The 14918-nt window shown below is 42.6% G+C and overlaps 1 protein-coding gene across 1 annotated transcript in view; it reads left to right on the forward strand.

Annotated features, from left to right (window-relative positions):
* LOC143963708 (uncharacterized) overlaps positions 1–14918 on the forward strand; it is a 73059-nt gene that overhangs the window by 7793 nt on the left and 50348 nt on the right. Inside the window, exons 2-5 of the mRNA XM_077473419.1 lie at positions 4606–4683; positions 4888–5016; positions 5401–5487; positions 13502–13614. Coding sequence (XP_077329545.1) covers positions 4606–4683; positions 4888–5016; positions 5401–5487; positions 13502–13614 — 407 coding nt within the window. The remainder of the gene's footprint in view (positions 1–4605; positions 4684–4887; positions 5017–5400; positions 5488–13501; positions 13615–14918) is intronic.

Below are 14918 nucleotides of genomic sequence, written 5' to 3' on the forward strand. Positions count from 1 at the left end.
TGGACTTCATCGAGATTCTCCAAATTATGATCTATTTGTTTTCTAGTGGATGATCTTGCTTCAAAACGCTTTCTTTTTATACTATATAGCAGTTTTGTAGCTTTTTGACTGTACTGGCTGCCATGTAGAATATTATATTGATGATATTGACTCAGTATTAAACCGTCTTACAGGTGACAGCAGTGCAAACACTGCAAATGCACCAACCGATACAAACTACCTTTTTGAACTGTTTACTCAAAATAAATACTCAATAGACAAAGGCTTATAAGATACATAGTAACAGACCTTCAATACAAAAAAGAAAACAAGGGAAACGCAATGAAAGAAGAATAGATATATATCAGCTAGCTATAGGGAACTAAACAAGTTCAAGGTACATTGGTGAATATATATATATATATATATCTTATGTGTGTATGCCATCCCTGACCCAACCTCCTCCTCGTTGTTAGGAAGCATTTAGCGTTGTGTTGAATTTTATTTGCCTGTTTGTAGTTTTTTCTCCATTTTGGTAAGCCAATGTCAATGTGCTTTCCCCTCCCTCTTCCATAGGTAACATATTGCAGCTCCCCCAAGAGCTGTCAAATAGCCAGCATTTGCCTACCACTGTAAACATAAAATAGTCACACACAAAATAATAGATTTATCTGGTGACTTTTTGGCCAAAAACTGATAGGAAAAGCTCTTGATTGATCCTACCTTTAAAGTGGTGGTGAACCCTTACATATACCCCGTGAATTGACTGGCCTCAGGCGATTCACAAAGATTAAATAAATCCTCCTACATAGGTTGTACCTGTCTATCTGCAGTATTCTCAACGCTACATCAAAAGTCCAGAATTATAATGCTTGTCTGAGAGCTCAGAAAAATAGGGGCGGATAGCAGAAGTTACACTCTGCAAAGCTAAGTGAGGAGAACTGATTGGAGGGAAGGGACACACACCCTCCACACAGCACAGGAAGAAGACTGCCGAAGTCAGAAGAAGACTCCCGGAGATGCCTAATAAACTACTTTAAAACCCTGTGTAGTGTGTTTTTTTATTGACGCTTTTTCCCCCAGGTGAATGGGTAGGGGTACATTGTACCCCATACTCCTTCACATAGGGTGGGGGGCTGGGATCTGGGGGCCCCTTATTAAAGGGCACTCTCGGATTCCGATAAGCCCCCCGTCCGCAGACCCCCCGACAACCAATGGCTAGGGTTGTTGGGAAGAGGCCCTTATTCTCATCAACATGGGGACAAGGTGATTTGAGGTTGGAGTGCCGCAGGGCGCCCCCTTCCCCAAAGCACCCACCCCCCCATGTTAAGGGCATGCGGCCTGGTATGGTTCAGGAGGGGGTCGCTCACTCGTCCCCACCCCCTTTCCTGACCGGCCGGGCTACGTGCTCAGATAAGGGTCTGGTATGAATTTTGGGGGGACCCCCACGCCATTTTTTCAGCATGGGGGTTCCCCTGAAAATCCATACCAGACCCAAGGGCCTGGTGTACAGTACCCTTTAGCTGGGAACCAGTGCGATAGGATCGTGCTGGAAACATTCTCGTGGGCAGGTGCTGTGGTTGCCGTTACGTCATAGTTGGTCCATCGGACCAGCATACAGATGAGCGGACTTCCCAACAGGAACTGGGTTCAGCGGACTTTCGGCGGAAAGATTTAAAACATGTTTTATGTCTACGTCCGCCGGACTTTGGGGAAGAAAAAGTCCGCTGGAGCCCACACACGATCGAATTGTCCGACAGACTCAGGTCCGCCGGACCAAGTCTGCCAGAAAGTCAGATCGTGTGTACGCGGCATTAGCGTTCTTTATTGAGACAAGTACACAATATAGAAGGATATGCTTTGTTCATTTTTCATGTCTGAGGTTTACAGACACTTTAAGTAGGTTCTAATGCCTTGGGAAATCTAGTATCTAACTGTCGCACAGACTTTTTTGGCATTTAGCAAGTTTGTTCCGCAGTACTGACATTTACATTTCTTTTTACTGGATTATTGGTTTTCAATCATTACATATGCCAGCCTGTTTTAAGCCTATATTTTAGTGCCATGGTGAGTGTTTCCAAATCCAATATAATTTTATGGGCAATTACTCAATTGTGACTATCTCATAACAAGATATTGAAAAATGCTGTGTAAATTCTGGACTTTAAACGGCTGTAGAGGTTCCAAACAGTTACGACCTACAGTTAGTAGGATTTCTTTCATCTCTATGTATCACCTGAGACTAGTCACTTCATTTTGTATATGTAAGGTTTCACAACCACTGTAATGCCACAGACTTGAGTGATTACAAAATAGCTTGTAACAAACAAATACATAAAGTTGAGGTTCCTGTTCCAAAGCAATCATTAGATCTAGGGTTATAGGCACTTCAATTTTCAGTATATGTAGACCTAGATTTTTTTTTTTTCCTGAGAAAAGTGATCTTGACTTTGCCCCGGCCTTCTCTTTTGGACTTTTTATGAGTTGAATGTCTTCACTGACCTGTCAGGATATTTATGAAGCTGAATGGGACAAGGCAGATTTTTTTTTTTACAGAAAAAGTGAATATTTGTATATAACTTCACCTGCCTATGTCTATGAATCAATTCAAGTGCTTTTGCTTATGATCTTTCTAACATATGCTCATTCTGAAGTGCCCTGATTTGTGACAGGTCTACTTTAATCTTGCTATGTACAGCTGCGTTGATAAATAGATTTGTGGTGTCTGGCCAAGCTCCTGGCTAGTAACTGCATTTCCTGTTAATTGGTTTGGCTCCTGTTGCCAAATAGTTCCAGTTTTCCTTCTGCTGTAGAACAATTGGTAGCTTGGTACCTGGCAACCTCTAGTCACGCTCAGTTCTCTTTGATGAATTGCCTATTTTTCAATAGTTATAAAGTGTTAAAAGTTCATTTGTGTGTTTTGGCATAAATATCTACATATATGTAGAAAGCTTAACTGTTCATGGATGCTGACCTGAGCTTCTTCTTCATGCACACAGTGCAAATTTACTGCTGCTTTTAGCAGCGTCAGGCTTTTTTTCAAAATGACTTTTCATATTTTTCTATGTGTCCATGCACACATAGGCGTTTACAAGCTGTAAAAAAAAAAAAAACCCCAGGGCCAGCGAGTTCTGGAGCAGCAACATTTTGGCAGACAAAACGCTGACACCTCCTAAACGCTATAAAACTCTCCCAAACTCTGCTAAACGCCAGGGTTTAGCAGAGTTTTTTTATTTATTTTTAAGCAGAGGCCACTGACATCCTTAACAACCAGTGATTAGGGGTTGGTAAGAAGTGGGCTGGGAAGCTGTCCCCCACGTCCTTAACAACGGATGAGTCATCAGTGGTCAGTGGGAAATCTGAATGTAAAAAAACAAATATTGCCAGCAATTTTAATCCAATATTATTTTAAAAAATGCAGTGGGGCCCCCCCAAAATCCATACCAGACCCTTATCCAAGCATGCAGAAAAGGGGGTAAAGAGTAAGCGCCCCTCGAACCTTACCAGGCCACATGCCCTCAATCCAGCTGACAGTTGATGACTCATCCGCTGTTAAGGACGCAGCGGCTGACTTCATGGCCCGCTCCTTAACAACCAGGTATTCACTGGTTGTTAAAGGAGTTGTAAAGTCTCAGGGTTTTTCACCTTAATGCTATGCATTAAGTTGAAAAACCTTCTGTGCCGCAGCTGCCCCCCAGACCCCCCCTTTTTCTTACCTGAACCCATTCGTTCCAGCAATGATCATGAACCCAGCAGCTCCAGCCGCTATCTTGAGTCCTCATTGGATAGATTGATAGCAGCGGGAGCCATTGTCTCCCGCTGCTGTCAATCAAATCCAGTGACACTGCAGCAGGACTCAAGAGTGTGCCCGCACGTGTGCCCCCATGGAAATCAGCTCACCGTGGGGACACTTAGGCTGCTTTCACACTGGGGCGGGAGCGGCGTCGGCTGTAAAGTGCCGCTATTTTTAGCGGCACTTTACCGTCGTTTTAGCGGCGGTCTGCGGGCGCTAGCGGGGTGGTTTTAACCCCCGCTAGCGGCCGAAAAAGGGTTAACGCTGCAGCGGCGCTTTGCCGGCGGTATTGCCGCGGTGTCCCATTGATTTCAATGGGTAGGAGCGGTTTAGGAGCGGTGAATACACCGCTCCTTCACCGCTCCAAAGATGCGGCTAGCAGGACTTTTTTCACCGTCCTGCCAGCGCATCGCTCCAGTGTGAAAGCCCTCCGGCTTTCACACTGGAGTGAAAGGGGCCGTTTTTTTTCAGGCGCTACACAGGCGCTATTTTTAGCGCTGTAATGCCTGAATACCGCCCCAGTGTGAAAGCAGCCTTACCGAAGAGGAGGAGTTAGGAGCGCTGCCGGGGTACCCCAGAAAAGGAGGATCGGGGCTGCTCTGTGCAAAACTCTTATGGGATGTAAAAGTATGGGATGTTTCTTTTTTTTTTTTTTCAAAACAAAAAACGTTACAATCACTTTAAGGATGCCGGCGGCCCTGCTCCTTAATGCTGCAGCTACTAAACTTAGCGTACACACTAGGCTAACAGTGCTAAACGCCAGCAAAAAAAAACATTAGCAGTTTTTAGCTTTCTAGTGGGCATGAGACCTAAATATGTGTTTTTTCTTTCAGATGATCCAGACTTTTGAACGGACACAGGGAATTCTAAGCCATGGGCAAAACCCTGATATGGAAATAGTGGAAGATGTGGTGAGCAGTATGAATGAACTGAGGATTTGGCTGTTGTAGATTACTAAACTAGCAATGCAGATGGCTAATTATTAGAGATGCCTGAACTGCATATACATTCATTTTTGTTGCATATTATTTGGTATGTGATTATTACTGAATTAATTAATTATTATGAAGCCGGAACCCATAATACTTAGAAGGTCATTATTCATCTTCATACAGGATGATCTGGAAAATGTCCTACATGACCTTGCTCAAAGGAAGAGATACCAGCAGAAGCTCACCATCTTTATTGTGGGATATGAGGAGACCTGTGGACAGAGGAGACATCTCCTAACACAACTACAAGAGGTATGTCCTAAGGTGGCCACACAATCTGGTTCAACATTCTCCATTAAATTTACCAATAACTAGTGTGAGGACATACCTGCTTTAATAAAAAATCAAGTAAATTGTTTAGGCAGGCCCTGCCACTATAAAGTAGCTGGTAAATGTAATGAGAAAGTCCAATTGTAGTATCTGTGGCTAGTTATAGCAGTCAATGCAAACAGATAGCATATAGGAAATTATTATTTGTGGTTCTAATAATCATAAAGCAATTGCATAGAAAGAGAGAAACGATGTATGTTGTTGGTATTTATCAAGTTCTGCCACAAGATATAATTTCATGTCTTGATACACAAGACCATCATTATACAATTTATAGAACTGTACTTTATAAAATGTATTCCTTAGTTTTTTAGTATATACTCCAACCCGAATGAAGAAGAAGACCAGAAACTAGTCCAGTCTACCATAGATTTGGATGGAATAGCTCAACAGGTAAGAGTGTGATTATTTTGAGAATGCTTTTCTATTAGTAACAGTTATAGGAATAATGTTTTAAAAGCTTATAAATATGGAGATTCAATATTCTAACAACTCCTGATTCTTGGGCGTTCTGCTTGAAAATGGCAGAGTAATGCTGCATCCAGCTATACCGTCTGTCCTCACCAAGATTCCAATCCACTAAAAAACTCTTTATTCTCTTGAGGCTAGGTTCACACTAGAGCAAATTGGATGCAGGACCCATCCAATTCGCATGACAGGAGATTGCGACTGGCTCTCTATGGAGCTGGTTCACACATGTCCATCTTATTGATAATAAAGGGAATACTACATATGTGTATACGTATGTGAATGTGCGTGCCTAAAGATGCACACACATGCACATATGTGATAAAGTGCAATCGATCAAAAATGACACACATGATTTATGACCAAAAAAAATAACATAACGTAAAAAACAAGGAAAAAAAAGAAAAAGTAAGAAAAACTATATACAATAACCAAAAAAATTAAAGAGATCAAAATCTGTATTTAACCCCTTAGGTTGACGGGTATCAAGCCGATGTATCCAATGGACTTCTTTCTTCTTAAGCTCTAATTCTCTATTACCACCCCGTCTATTTTTTGGAACCCCCGTCAATCACCGTGAATCTAAGTTGGAAGACCGTATGGCCCTTATCTACAAAATGTCTGGATAAAGGCAGATTCTCTAGTTTGTCCCTGATGGAGTACTTATGTCTCGCAATGCAATCTTTCACTTTTTGTGTGATTTCCCCCACATAGAGGAGACCACACGGACATTTAATAATATATATAACATAGGTAGACTGAAAGGTGTAGTAATCTCTAATGGATATATTATAGCCCTTTTGGAGATGAGAAAAACATTTGCCTTTTATCATGATAGAACATTGTATGCACGAGAGGCAAGGAAAAGGTCCATGTTTTTTAGGGCCCAGAAAAGTCACACGGGGCATACGAGGTGAAAACTGATCTGATTTTACCACTCTGTCATAAATGCTTTTACCTCTGCAATACGATGACAGAAGGGGGTGGTAAAACTCCCGCACAGATGGATAGCTGTTCTTTAAAATAGACCAGTGTTTTTTTATAATGTTGTTAATTTTGGTAGAAAATGGATGGAATTGAGAGATGAAGAGCATTCTGCCACTTGTTCTGATAATTTTAGTACCATCTTGTAAAGACAAGAGCTTTTTATGAACGACGTCTGCAGGGTAACCCCATTGTCGGAGTCTGTCCTCCATTTCTCCTAATCTAATCTCTCGGGCATCAGGATCACTAGTTATCCTGGCTACCCGTTTAAATTGGCTGTGAGGAATGGACTTAAAAGCTCCTGGAGGATGAAAACGACTATACTTTAATAACTGATTATGATCAGTAGGTTTCCTGTACAGATCACTAATAATATGTCCATCTTTGATTGGTAAAAGAGTATCTAAAAATTGATTGTATTCCTGGTTTACTGACATGTTGAATTTAAGGCCTGGAACCAATAGATTCAGGTACATGTTGAACAAGGATAGCGATTCAAAGTCGCCCGTCCAAATCGCACAGGCGGCATCAATGAACCTGTACCGTAGTGTACAGTGATCATTGAAAAGAGTACAATTGTAAATAAATACCTGTTCTATCATGTTCATGAATGCATTGGCATATGGGGGTGCCACATTTAAACCCATTGCTGCGCCAGCGAGCTGCAAATAATAGGTATCCTTAAATAGAAGAAAATTCTCTTCCAAAACAATAATAAGTAAATCCATAAGGAATGAAATTTGTGCAGGTGTGTATGTTGTAGATCTGTATATTAGATGTTTACATGCTTCTAAACCAAAGAGAATGTGGAATTGCCATATATAAATTGGCAATGTCCCATGTGAACAGTATCGAGCCAGGCAGTAATGCGATGTCTTGAATTTTATTCAAAAAATCTTGGGTGTCCCGTATGTACGAGTGAGTGTACAATAAGTGGGGTTAGACACTTTTCTAAATAACGGCATAGTAACTGAATCGGTACTGTGAAATGATGGGACGTTCCAGGAGGATTTTTAGGATCCTTATGGATCTAGGGTGACTGGATGTTCCGAAATTAAATATGTCTGTATGTTAACATCAATAATATTCTGTTTTACTGCCTGTGCTACAGTGGTTTTTTTTCTGCTTAGTACACGATATGTGGGATTAGTCTGCAGACGAGTGTATACATTGGGATCTGCCAGTTACCTGTAGATCTCCCTCTCATATTGATCTGTATCCATTACCACTATTGAGCCCCCCTTATCAGCAGGCTTGATAGTTATTTCCCTGCGAGCAGATAAGGCAAGATAAAGATAAAATAATATAAGATAAAGCAAGAGCATTGTACTCCCGATTAAAATTGTTTGGTATATGGTCCCTTACTGAATGATTTAAAAAAAAAAAAAGATGTCTTCCTCTACCCTGCTAATAAACAAAGATGTAAGCAGCACAATACTACATTTGTTTTTAAGCTGTAAGCTAGAGACAGACAGCGGCAGTGAGTTAGTATCATTAAAGTGGTTGTAAACCCTTAAAGACCACTTTGACCTATAGGTAAGCCTAGATTAAGGCTTACCTGTAGGTCCAAGAAATATCTCCTAAACCTACACGGTTTAGGAGATATTTGCAAATGACAAACATGCAGGCGCAGTAAGCATGCCGCTTGTGGCGGCTCCCGCAAGCATGCGCAGGGGTGACGTCATTGGTGACGTCATCACGGCTCCGGCCAGTCACAGCGCCGGAGCCGCGATACCCGGAAGTCACTCCGGGTATCATGCCGGCGTCGGAGGAGGATGATGAGGGTCGCTTCGGGGGCTTCCATCTCAGGTAAGTTATTCATAATGAGCTAGTATGCTATGAATACTAGCTCATTATGCCTTTGCCTTGCAGGGTCTATTTTAATTTTTCATTTTAGTAAGGCTTTACTTCCTCTTTAATAATAGGTCAAAGAAAGATTTAAGATGAATTTATCTAAAGAAACGATACAAATCCTGCTTCAATACAAATGTGTCCATTTTTGTTTTAGGACAAACGTTTTTAGAAAGACTAGCAGCATTAGGATTAAAAATAGTTAATGTTGATTAAGAGAGTTTAGTTCTGCTTTAATTCACACACAATATAAATATGCAACTGCTTGACTGATTAGGAAGAAAAAACAAGTTGGAACAGAGCCACAATTGTTTTCCATGTGCTCTGTTCACACCGCAGTGCAGCACGGAGGAGCGGTGCAGTAAGCTGTAATAAAATGCAGACATGCCGTGGCTCACTGCAGCTAAAACTAACAGCTGCCTGCACACTAAACTACTTTGGTTAAGTGTGCGGGCAGTGTGAATGGGCCCTAAAAGACATTCCTTTGCAAAGCTGTATCCATTACCTTGGCTGCCTGTTGAACAGAGGTGTGTGTTTACTGGAGCTCCCTTTCCTCATTGGACTGTGAATCAGCTTTATTACTGCCAATTGTCCAGTGACCACAATGCATTTCACTTCTATCAACTAAACAGTAAAATGAGGTTATAGTGAGCATAGAATCACCAAAACTAGACATCTGAAGGCTTGAACATTATTGCCTTCTCTGATATATCAAACTGATTTCTGCCACAAAATGCAGATGATGGGGACAGAATTTGGAGTGAACACAGTAAGTCAATGTAAATATCCTGATGATAGTGGATAGCTGCACTCAGTACATGTATAAACAATATAAATACAACAAAATCAATAAGTCCATTAACGTTTGTTCAAATTTAGTGCCAAAAAAAATATTCTGTTTTACACCACCGTGAGTGAATCCTTCAACACTATCTCTACTCACTCACCAGATCTCCTTTTATACAAAGCATTCTATCCACTCAATCAGGGATGTTTGGATAAGTTTGGTATGTTCAATTAACACCCTTGCTCTTTAGACTATCCGGGGATCCAGTACACTCTCTCTAGGTCACTCGTGCAACAAAAGAGGCACCATCATAGCGCAACATGTTTAATATAACATATGTAAAATTTATAAAAATGGTCACTTACATTTAAAAGTACCCTCAGACCGGCACTAAGTACATCCAGCCAAATGTTGTAAACTGTTTATAAGTTTCCGTATTGACCACCAGCATGCTTGCACTCTGCTGTTCAGATCACCAGATGTCCAGAATTTACATATAAGTTGCGTCACTGTGCCTCAACATGTTTCGCATACCAATGCATCATCAGGAAGCCCCTTATTTATTTTTACTGTTTATGGTTGCTCTTGGGGACTGCATTTAATTTACAACAATAATTTAATTATATTGTATTTAACCACTTTCAGACCGGACCATTTTGCTGGTAAATGACCAGAGGTCTTTTTACACTTTGGCACTGCGCTGCTTTAACTGGTAATTGCGCGGTCATGCAATGTTGTACCCAAACAAAATTTGCGTCCTTTTCTTCCCACAAATAGAGCTTTCTTTTGATGGTATTTGATTGCCTCTGCGATTTTTATTTTTTGCGATATAAACGTAAAAAGACCGCAAATTTTGAAAAAAAATGATATTTTCTACTTTTTGTTATTAGAAAAATCCAATAAACTCAATTTTAGTCATACATTTAGGCCAAAATGTATTCAGCCACATGTCTTTGGTAAAAAAAAAGTCAATAATTGTATATTTATTGGTTTGCGCAAAAGTTGTCACATCTACAAACTAAGGTACGTTTTCTGGAATTTACGCAGCTTTTAGTTTACGACTGCCTATCTCATTTCTTGAGGTGCTAAAATGGCAGGGCAGTACAAAACCCCCCCAAATGACCCCATTTTGGAAAGTAGACACCCCAAGGAAACTGATAAGAGGCATGTTGAGCCCATTGAATATTTTATTTTTTTGCCTCAAGCGATTGAGTAATGACAAAAAAAAAAATTTTTTTTTTTTTTTACACAAAGTTGTCACTAAATGATATATTGCTCACACATGCTATGGGCGTATGTGAAATGACACCCCAAAATAAATTTTGCTGCTTCTCCTGAGTACGGGGATACCACATATGTGGGACTTTTTGGGAGCCTAGCCGCGTACGGGGCCCCGAAAACCAAGCACCGCCTTCAGGCTTTCTAAGGGCGTAAATTTTTGAGTTCACTTCTCACTACCTATTACAGTTTTGAAGGCCATAAAATGCCAAGATGGCACAAAACCCCCACAAATGACCCCATTTTAGAAAGTAGACACCCCAAGCTATTTGCTGAGAGGCATGTTGAGTCCATGGAATATTTTATATTTTGCCACAAGTTGCGGGAAAATGCCAAACTTTTTTTTTTTTTTTTTCACAAAGTTGTCACTAAATGATATATTGCTCACGCATGCCATGGGCATATGTGAAATGACACCCCAAAATAAATTCTGCTGCTTCTCCTGAGTACGGGGATACCACATATGTGGGACTTTTTGGGAGCCTAGCCGCGTACGGGGCCCCGAAAACCAAGCACCGCCTTCAGGCTTTCTAAGGGCGTTACAGTTTTGAAGGCCATAAAATGCCAAGATGGCACAAACCCCCCCCAAATGACCCCATTTTGGAAAGTAGACACCCCTAAATTTAGGGGTACACTAGTGAGACTAGGTAATAAATGGCGGGTGCCCTGAAACTATAAAAAAATAACTAACCAACCAGCGTCACCTGTAACAGTTATATGGTGATCACTGGTGAAAGGGTTAACTAGGGGGCAATTAGGGGGCTTTATGCGGTAGTATATGGGGGTCCCTGGCGCTATAAAAAGCTGCGGCGAACCTAAATACCTACCTGCCTAACTAGCGTCACCTGTGACACTAATACAGCGATCAGAAAAACGATCGCTTATTAGGCTGGGTTCACACTGGAGCGATGCGGGAACGCCACGAATGCGCGGCGGGTTCCCGCATCGCATGCCTCCCGGCGGCAGTTCACACTGCCCTATGCGAACTGCTGGGAGTGTCGGTGAAATGTTACTGACACCCCCAGATCAGTTCGCATATCGCAGTGCGATCTGCAAACTCGGATCGCATGGTGTGAACACCCATGCGATCCGATTCTGCTGCGGGCCAAAAAAAGGGTCCCGTGCGAATTTGCGGCGGGTGTGGCGGGTGCGGCGGGTGCGGCGAATGGCTGAACTCGAATCGCACAGAGATCGGATGTGATTTGCACTGCAGTGCGGTGCGAATCACATCCGTTCTCATAAACCGCTGCAATGTGAACCCAGCCTTAGTGACACTGGCGACGGGGGGTGATCACGGGGTTAAACCTTTATTGGGGGGGGTTAGGGGGGTACCTTAGAACTAAAGGGGGCTAACCCTAACTGCCCTAACAGTTATTAGTCACAAATGACACCCGCCGGGTGATCAGGGGGTTAAACCTTTATTAGGTAATAAATGGCGGGTGCCCTGAAACTATAAAAAAATAACTAACCAACCAGCGTCACCTGTAACAGTTATATGGTGATCACTGGTGAAAGGGTTAACTAGGGGGCAATCAGGGGGCTTTATGCGGTAGTATATGGGGGTCCCTGGCGCTATAAAAAGCTGCGGCGAACCTAAATACCTACCTGCCTAACTAGCGTCACCTGTGACACTAATACGGCGATCAGAAAAATGATCGCTTATTAGGCTGGGTTCACACTGGAGCGATGCGGAAACGCCGCGAATCCGCGGCGGGTTCCCGCATCGCATGCCTCCCGGCGGCAGTTCACACTGCCCTATGCGAACTGCTGGGAGTGTCAGTGAAATGTTACTGACACCCCCAGATCAGTTCGCATATCGCAGTGCGATCTGCAAACTCGGATCGCATGGTGTGAACACCCATGCGATCCGATTCTGCTGCGGGCCAAAAAAAGGGTCCCGTGCGAATTTGCGGCGGGTGCGGCGGGTGTGGCGGGTGCGGCGAATGGCTGAACTCGAATCGCACAGAGATCGGATGTGATTTGCACTGCAGTGCGGTGCGAATCACATTCGTTCTCATAAACCGCTGCAATGTGAACCCAGCCTTAGTGACACTGGCGACGGGGGGTGATCACGGGGTTAAACCTTTATTGGGGGGGTTAGGGGGGTACATTAGAACTAAAGGGGGCTAACTCTAACTGCCCTAACAGTTATTACAGTCACAAATGACACCAATGCAAAAAAAAAAAAAAAAAAAAAAAAAATGACATTGGTGTCACTGTGACTGGGGGGCAGGGGTAATTGGGGGGGTGATCGGGGGGTAAAGGGGGGGTGTGAGTGTGCCTGGCATGTTCTACTGTGTGTGTAGAGTGTTGGTGCAACTCACTGATCCGCTCTCCTCCGTGTCGGAACGAAAAATACCGACACGGAGGAGAGAATACATCACTTCCTCTCCTGTGTTTACATTACAGGAGAGGAAGTGATGTCACCGGGGATTTCTATTCGTCGGGAGCGATCGCGAGGGGGTGGCCATGAATGAATGGCCGCCCCCTCGTCCCGGATCGCTCCCGGACGAAAACCGACCGCCGCAGGCACCGGGGGGGGGCCCGATCGGGCCCCCGACCCGCGGGAGGCAAGGGACGTACATGTATGTCCTTATGCCTGCCCGTGCCATTCTACCGACGTACATCGGCGTGCGGCGGTCGGCAACTGGTTAATATACAATATTCCTTTTATATATATATATATATATATATATATATATATATATATATATATATATGTATGTATTTATATTGTTGTTTATACATGTACTGAGCGCAGCAATCCACTATCAGCATTATTTACTTTCACTTTCACTACAATGTATATATCCTATCTTTTGTTAGTAGTTTAGGGTGGTGATCATGAGGGTGAGGTAATGATGTTCTTACCACACCCTTTATACCAAATAAGCTTCATTGTAATGCAACTGCATACCTGAGCCTTGTTCCTCACCTCTTTGTGGATTCAAGGTTTTTCTGTGTATATATATATATATATATATATATATATATATAAAATTTATTTTGAAATTATTTTTGGTTATTTTGTTTTTTCAGGTGACACAAGCATTGAGGTCATCAGAAGCTGCCATGTCTCGCCTTGCTGACATTCATGCAGGGATCATGAGCTGTGTGAACCAAACAATGTCTGCAAGGGCCCAGGATAAACGGTTAGATCATGGAATATTTGGGATTAGTGATCAATGCTTTGCAATAGAATAGTAGTACAAATTATGGGAACACCAGTAAAAGAAACGTTGCAAAGAAAGAAGATAATGTTGCATGTAGTACAGAAGTACAAAGACCTAAATACTCTGTTGAAACTATATATTATTTTAGTATTATATTATATGTATATATTTATATGTATTTTCTTACCAAAATGTTGGTTATTGTATTCAAACACTGGTCCAGGCTGTCCTGCCAGACAGTATAGTTAGAAAGGTGATATTAGTACTCCATGCAGGGCCAAGTGACAGGGGTTGATTTACTAAAACTGAAGAGTGCAAAATCTGGTGCAGCTTTGCGTGGTAACCAATCAGCTTCTAATTTCAGCTTGTTCAATTATGCCCACGTTCACATGTGGGCGGGTTTGTAATCGTGCAAGTTCAGCTGAACTCGCACAATTTCAAACCTGTATTTCATTGAGAGTTCGGGGGCGATTTGGCAGACACCTGTGCGAGTTCATGCACAAATGTCTATTGAAATTGCCCCTGAAGTTGCCAAAAGTAGTGCAGGAACTTGGCAATCTGTGCGGTGCCTCATGGTTAGCGTCTCACCAATTTGGTTTGGTACCGGCAATAGGCTCTGATTTGGCATGCGATTTGACATGTCAATCACATGTCAAATCGGGCCAATGTGAACTTGGGCTAAGCATTAACAATAAAACCTGGGAGCTGATTTTTTTTTATGCAGAGCTGCACCAGATTTTGTACTCTCTAGTTTTACTAAACCGACCCCACAGTGTCTCTGGAAAGGGCATCCACCCTACCCCATAAAGCTTATCTGCTCTCCATCGCAGATTCTTACTCCCTTGCAGACTGCATGGAGGAGAACCTAGCCTTCTGTCCTGTGATGATGCCTGGGCATAACAGACCATCACTAGGCCCTGAAACTGTCAAATGACCAAGGAATGATGTTTTCAGTCCCCCATGTCTACTGCACAGCCAATCTAAGTGTCAGGTGCACAGCAACAAGGAGTTGTGAAGGATTGTAGGTAGGGTTACTATAGGGAGGTCAGGGATGCCCTTGCCCACTACATAGATAATGTGACAGTGTCGCTTTAAGCAACACTGCATGGTCTCCAGAGCGCCCCAGCCTACTGCAGCAAAAAAACAGTAAAGTCAGCCCTGTCCTATTCCTACTTGTAAACATTTTCAAGAAAGGAGATTAACAGCACTCTGGAAAGCAGAGATTGTTTCTGAGTGATCCTCCTTTCCGCCAGAGTGAGTGTTATTATGTAGTAAATCACAGG

The sequence above is a fragment of the Lithobates pipiens genome, unplaced genomic scaffold (genome assembly GCF_037356315.1).
Source record: "Lithobates pipiens isolate NorthernLeopardFrog02 unplaced genomic scaffold, aLitPip1_a1.2 Scaffold_8, whole genome shotgun sequence".
In the NCBI taxonomy this organism is placed as follows: domain Eukaryota; kingdom Metazoa; phylum Chordata; class Amphibia; order Anura; family Ranidae; genus Lithobates; species Lithobates pipiens.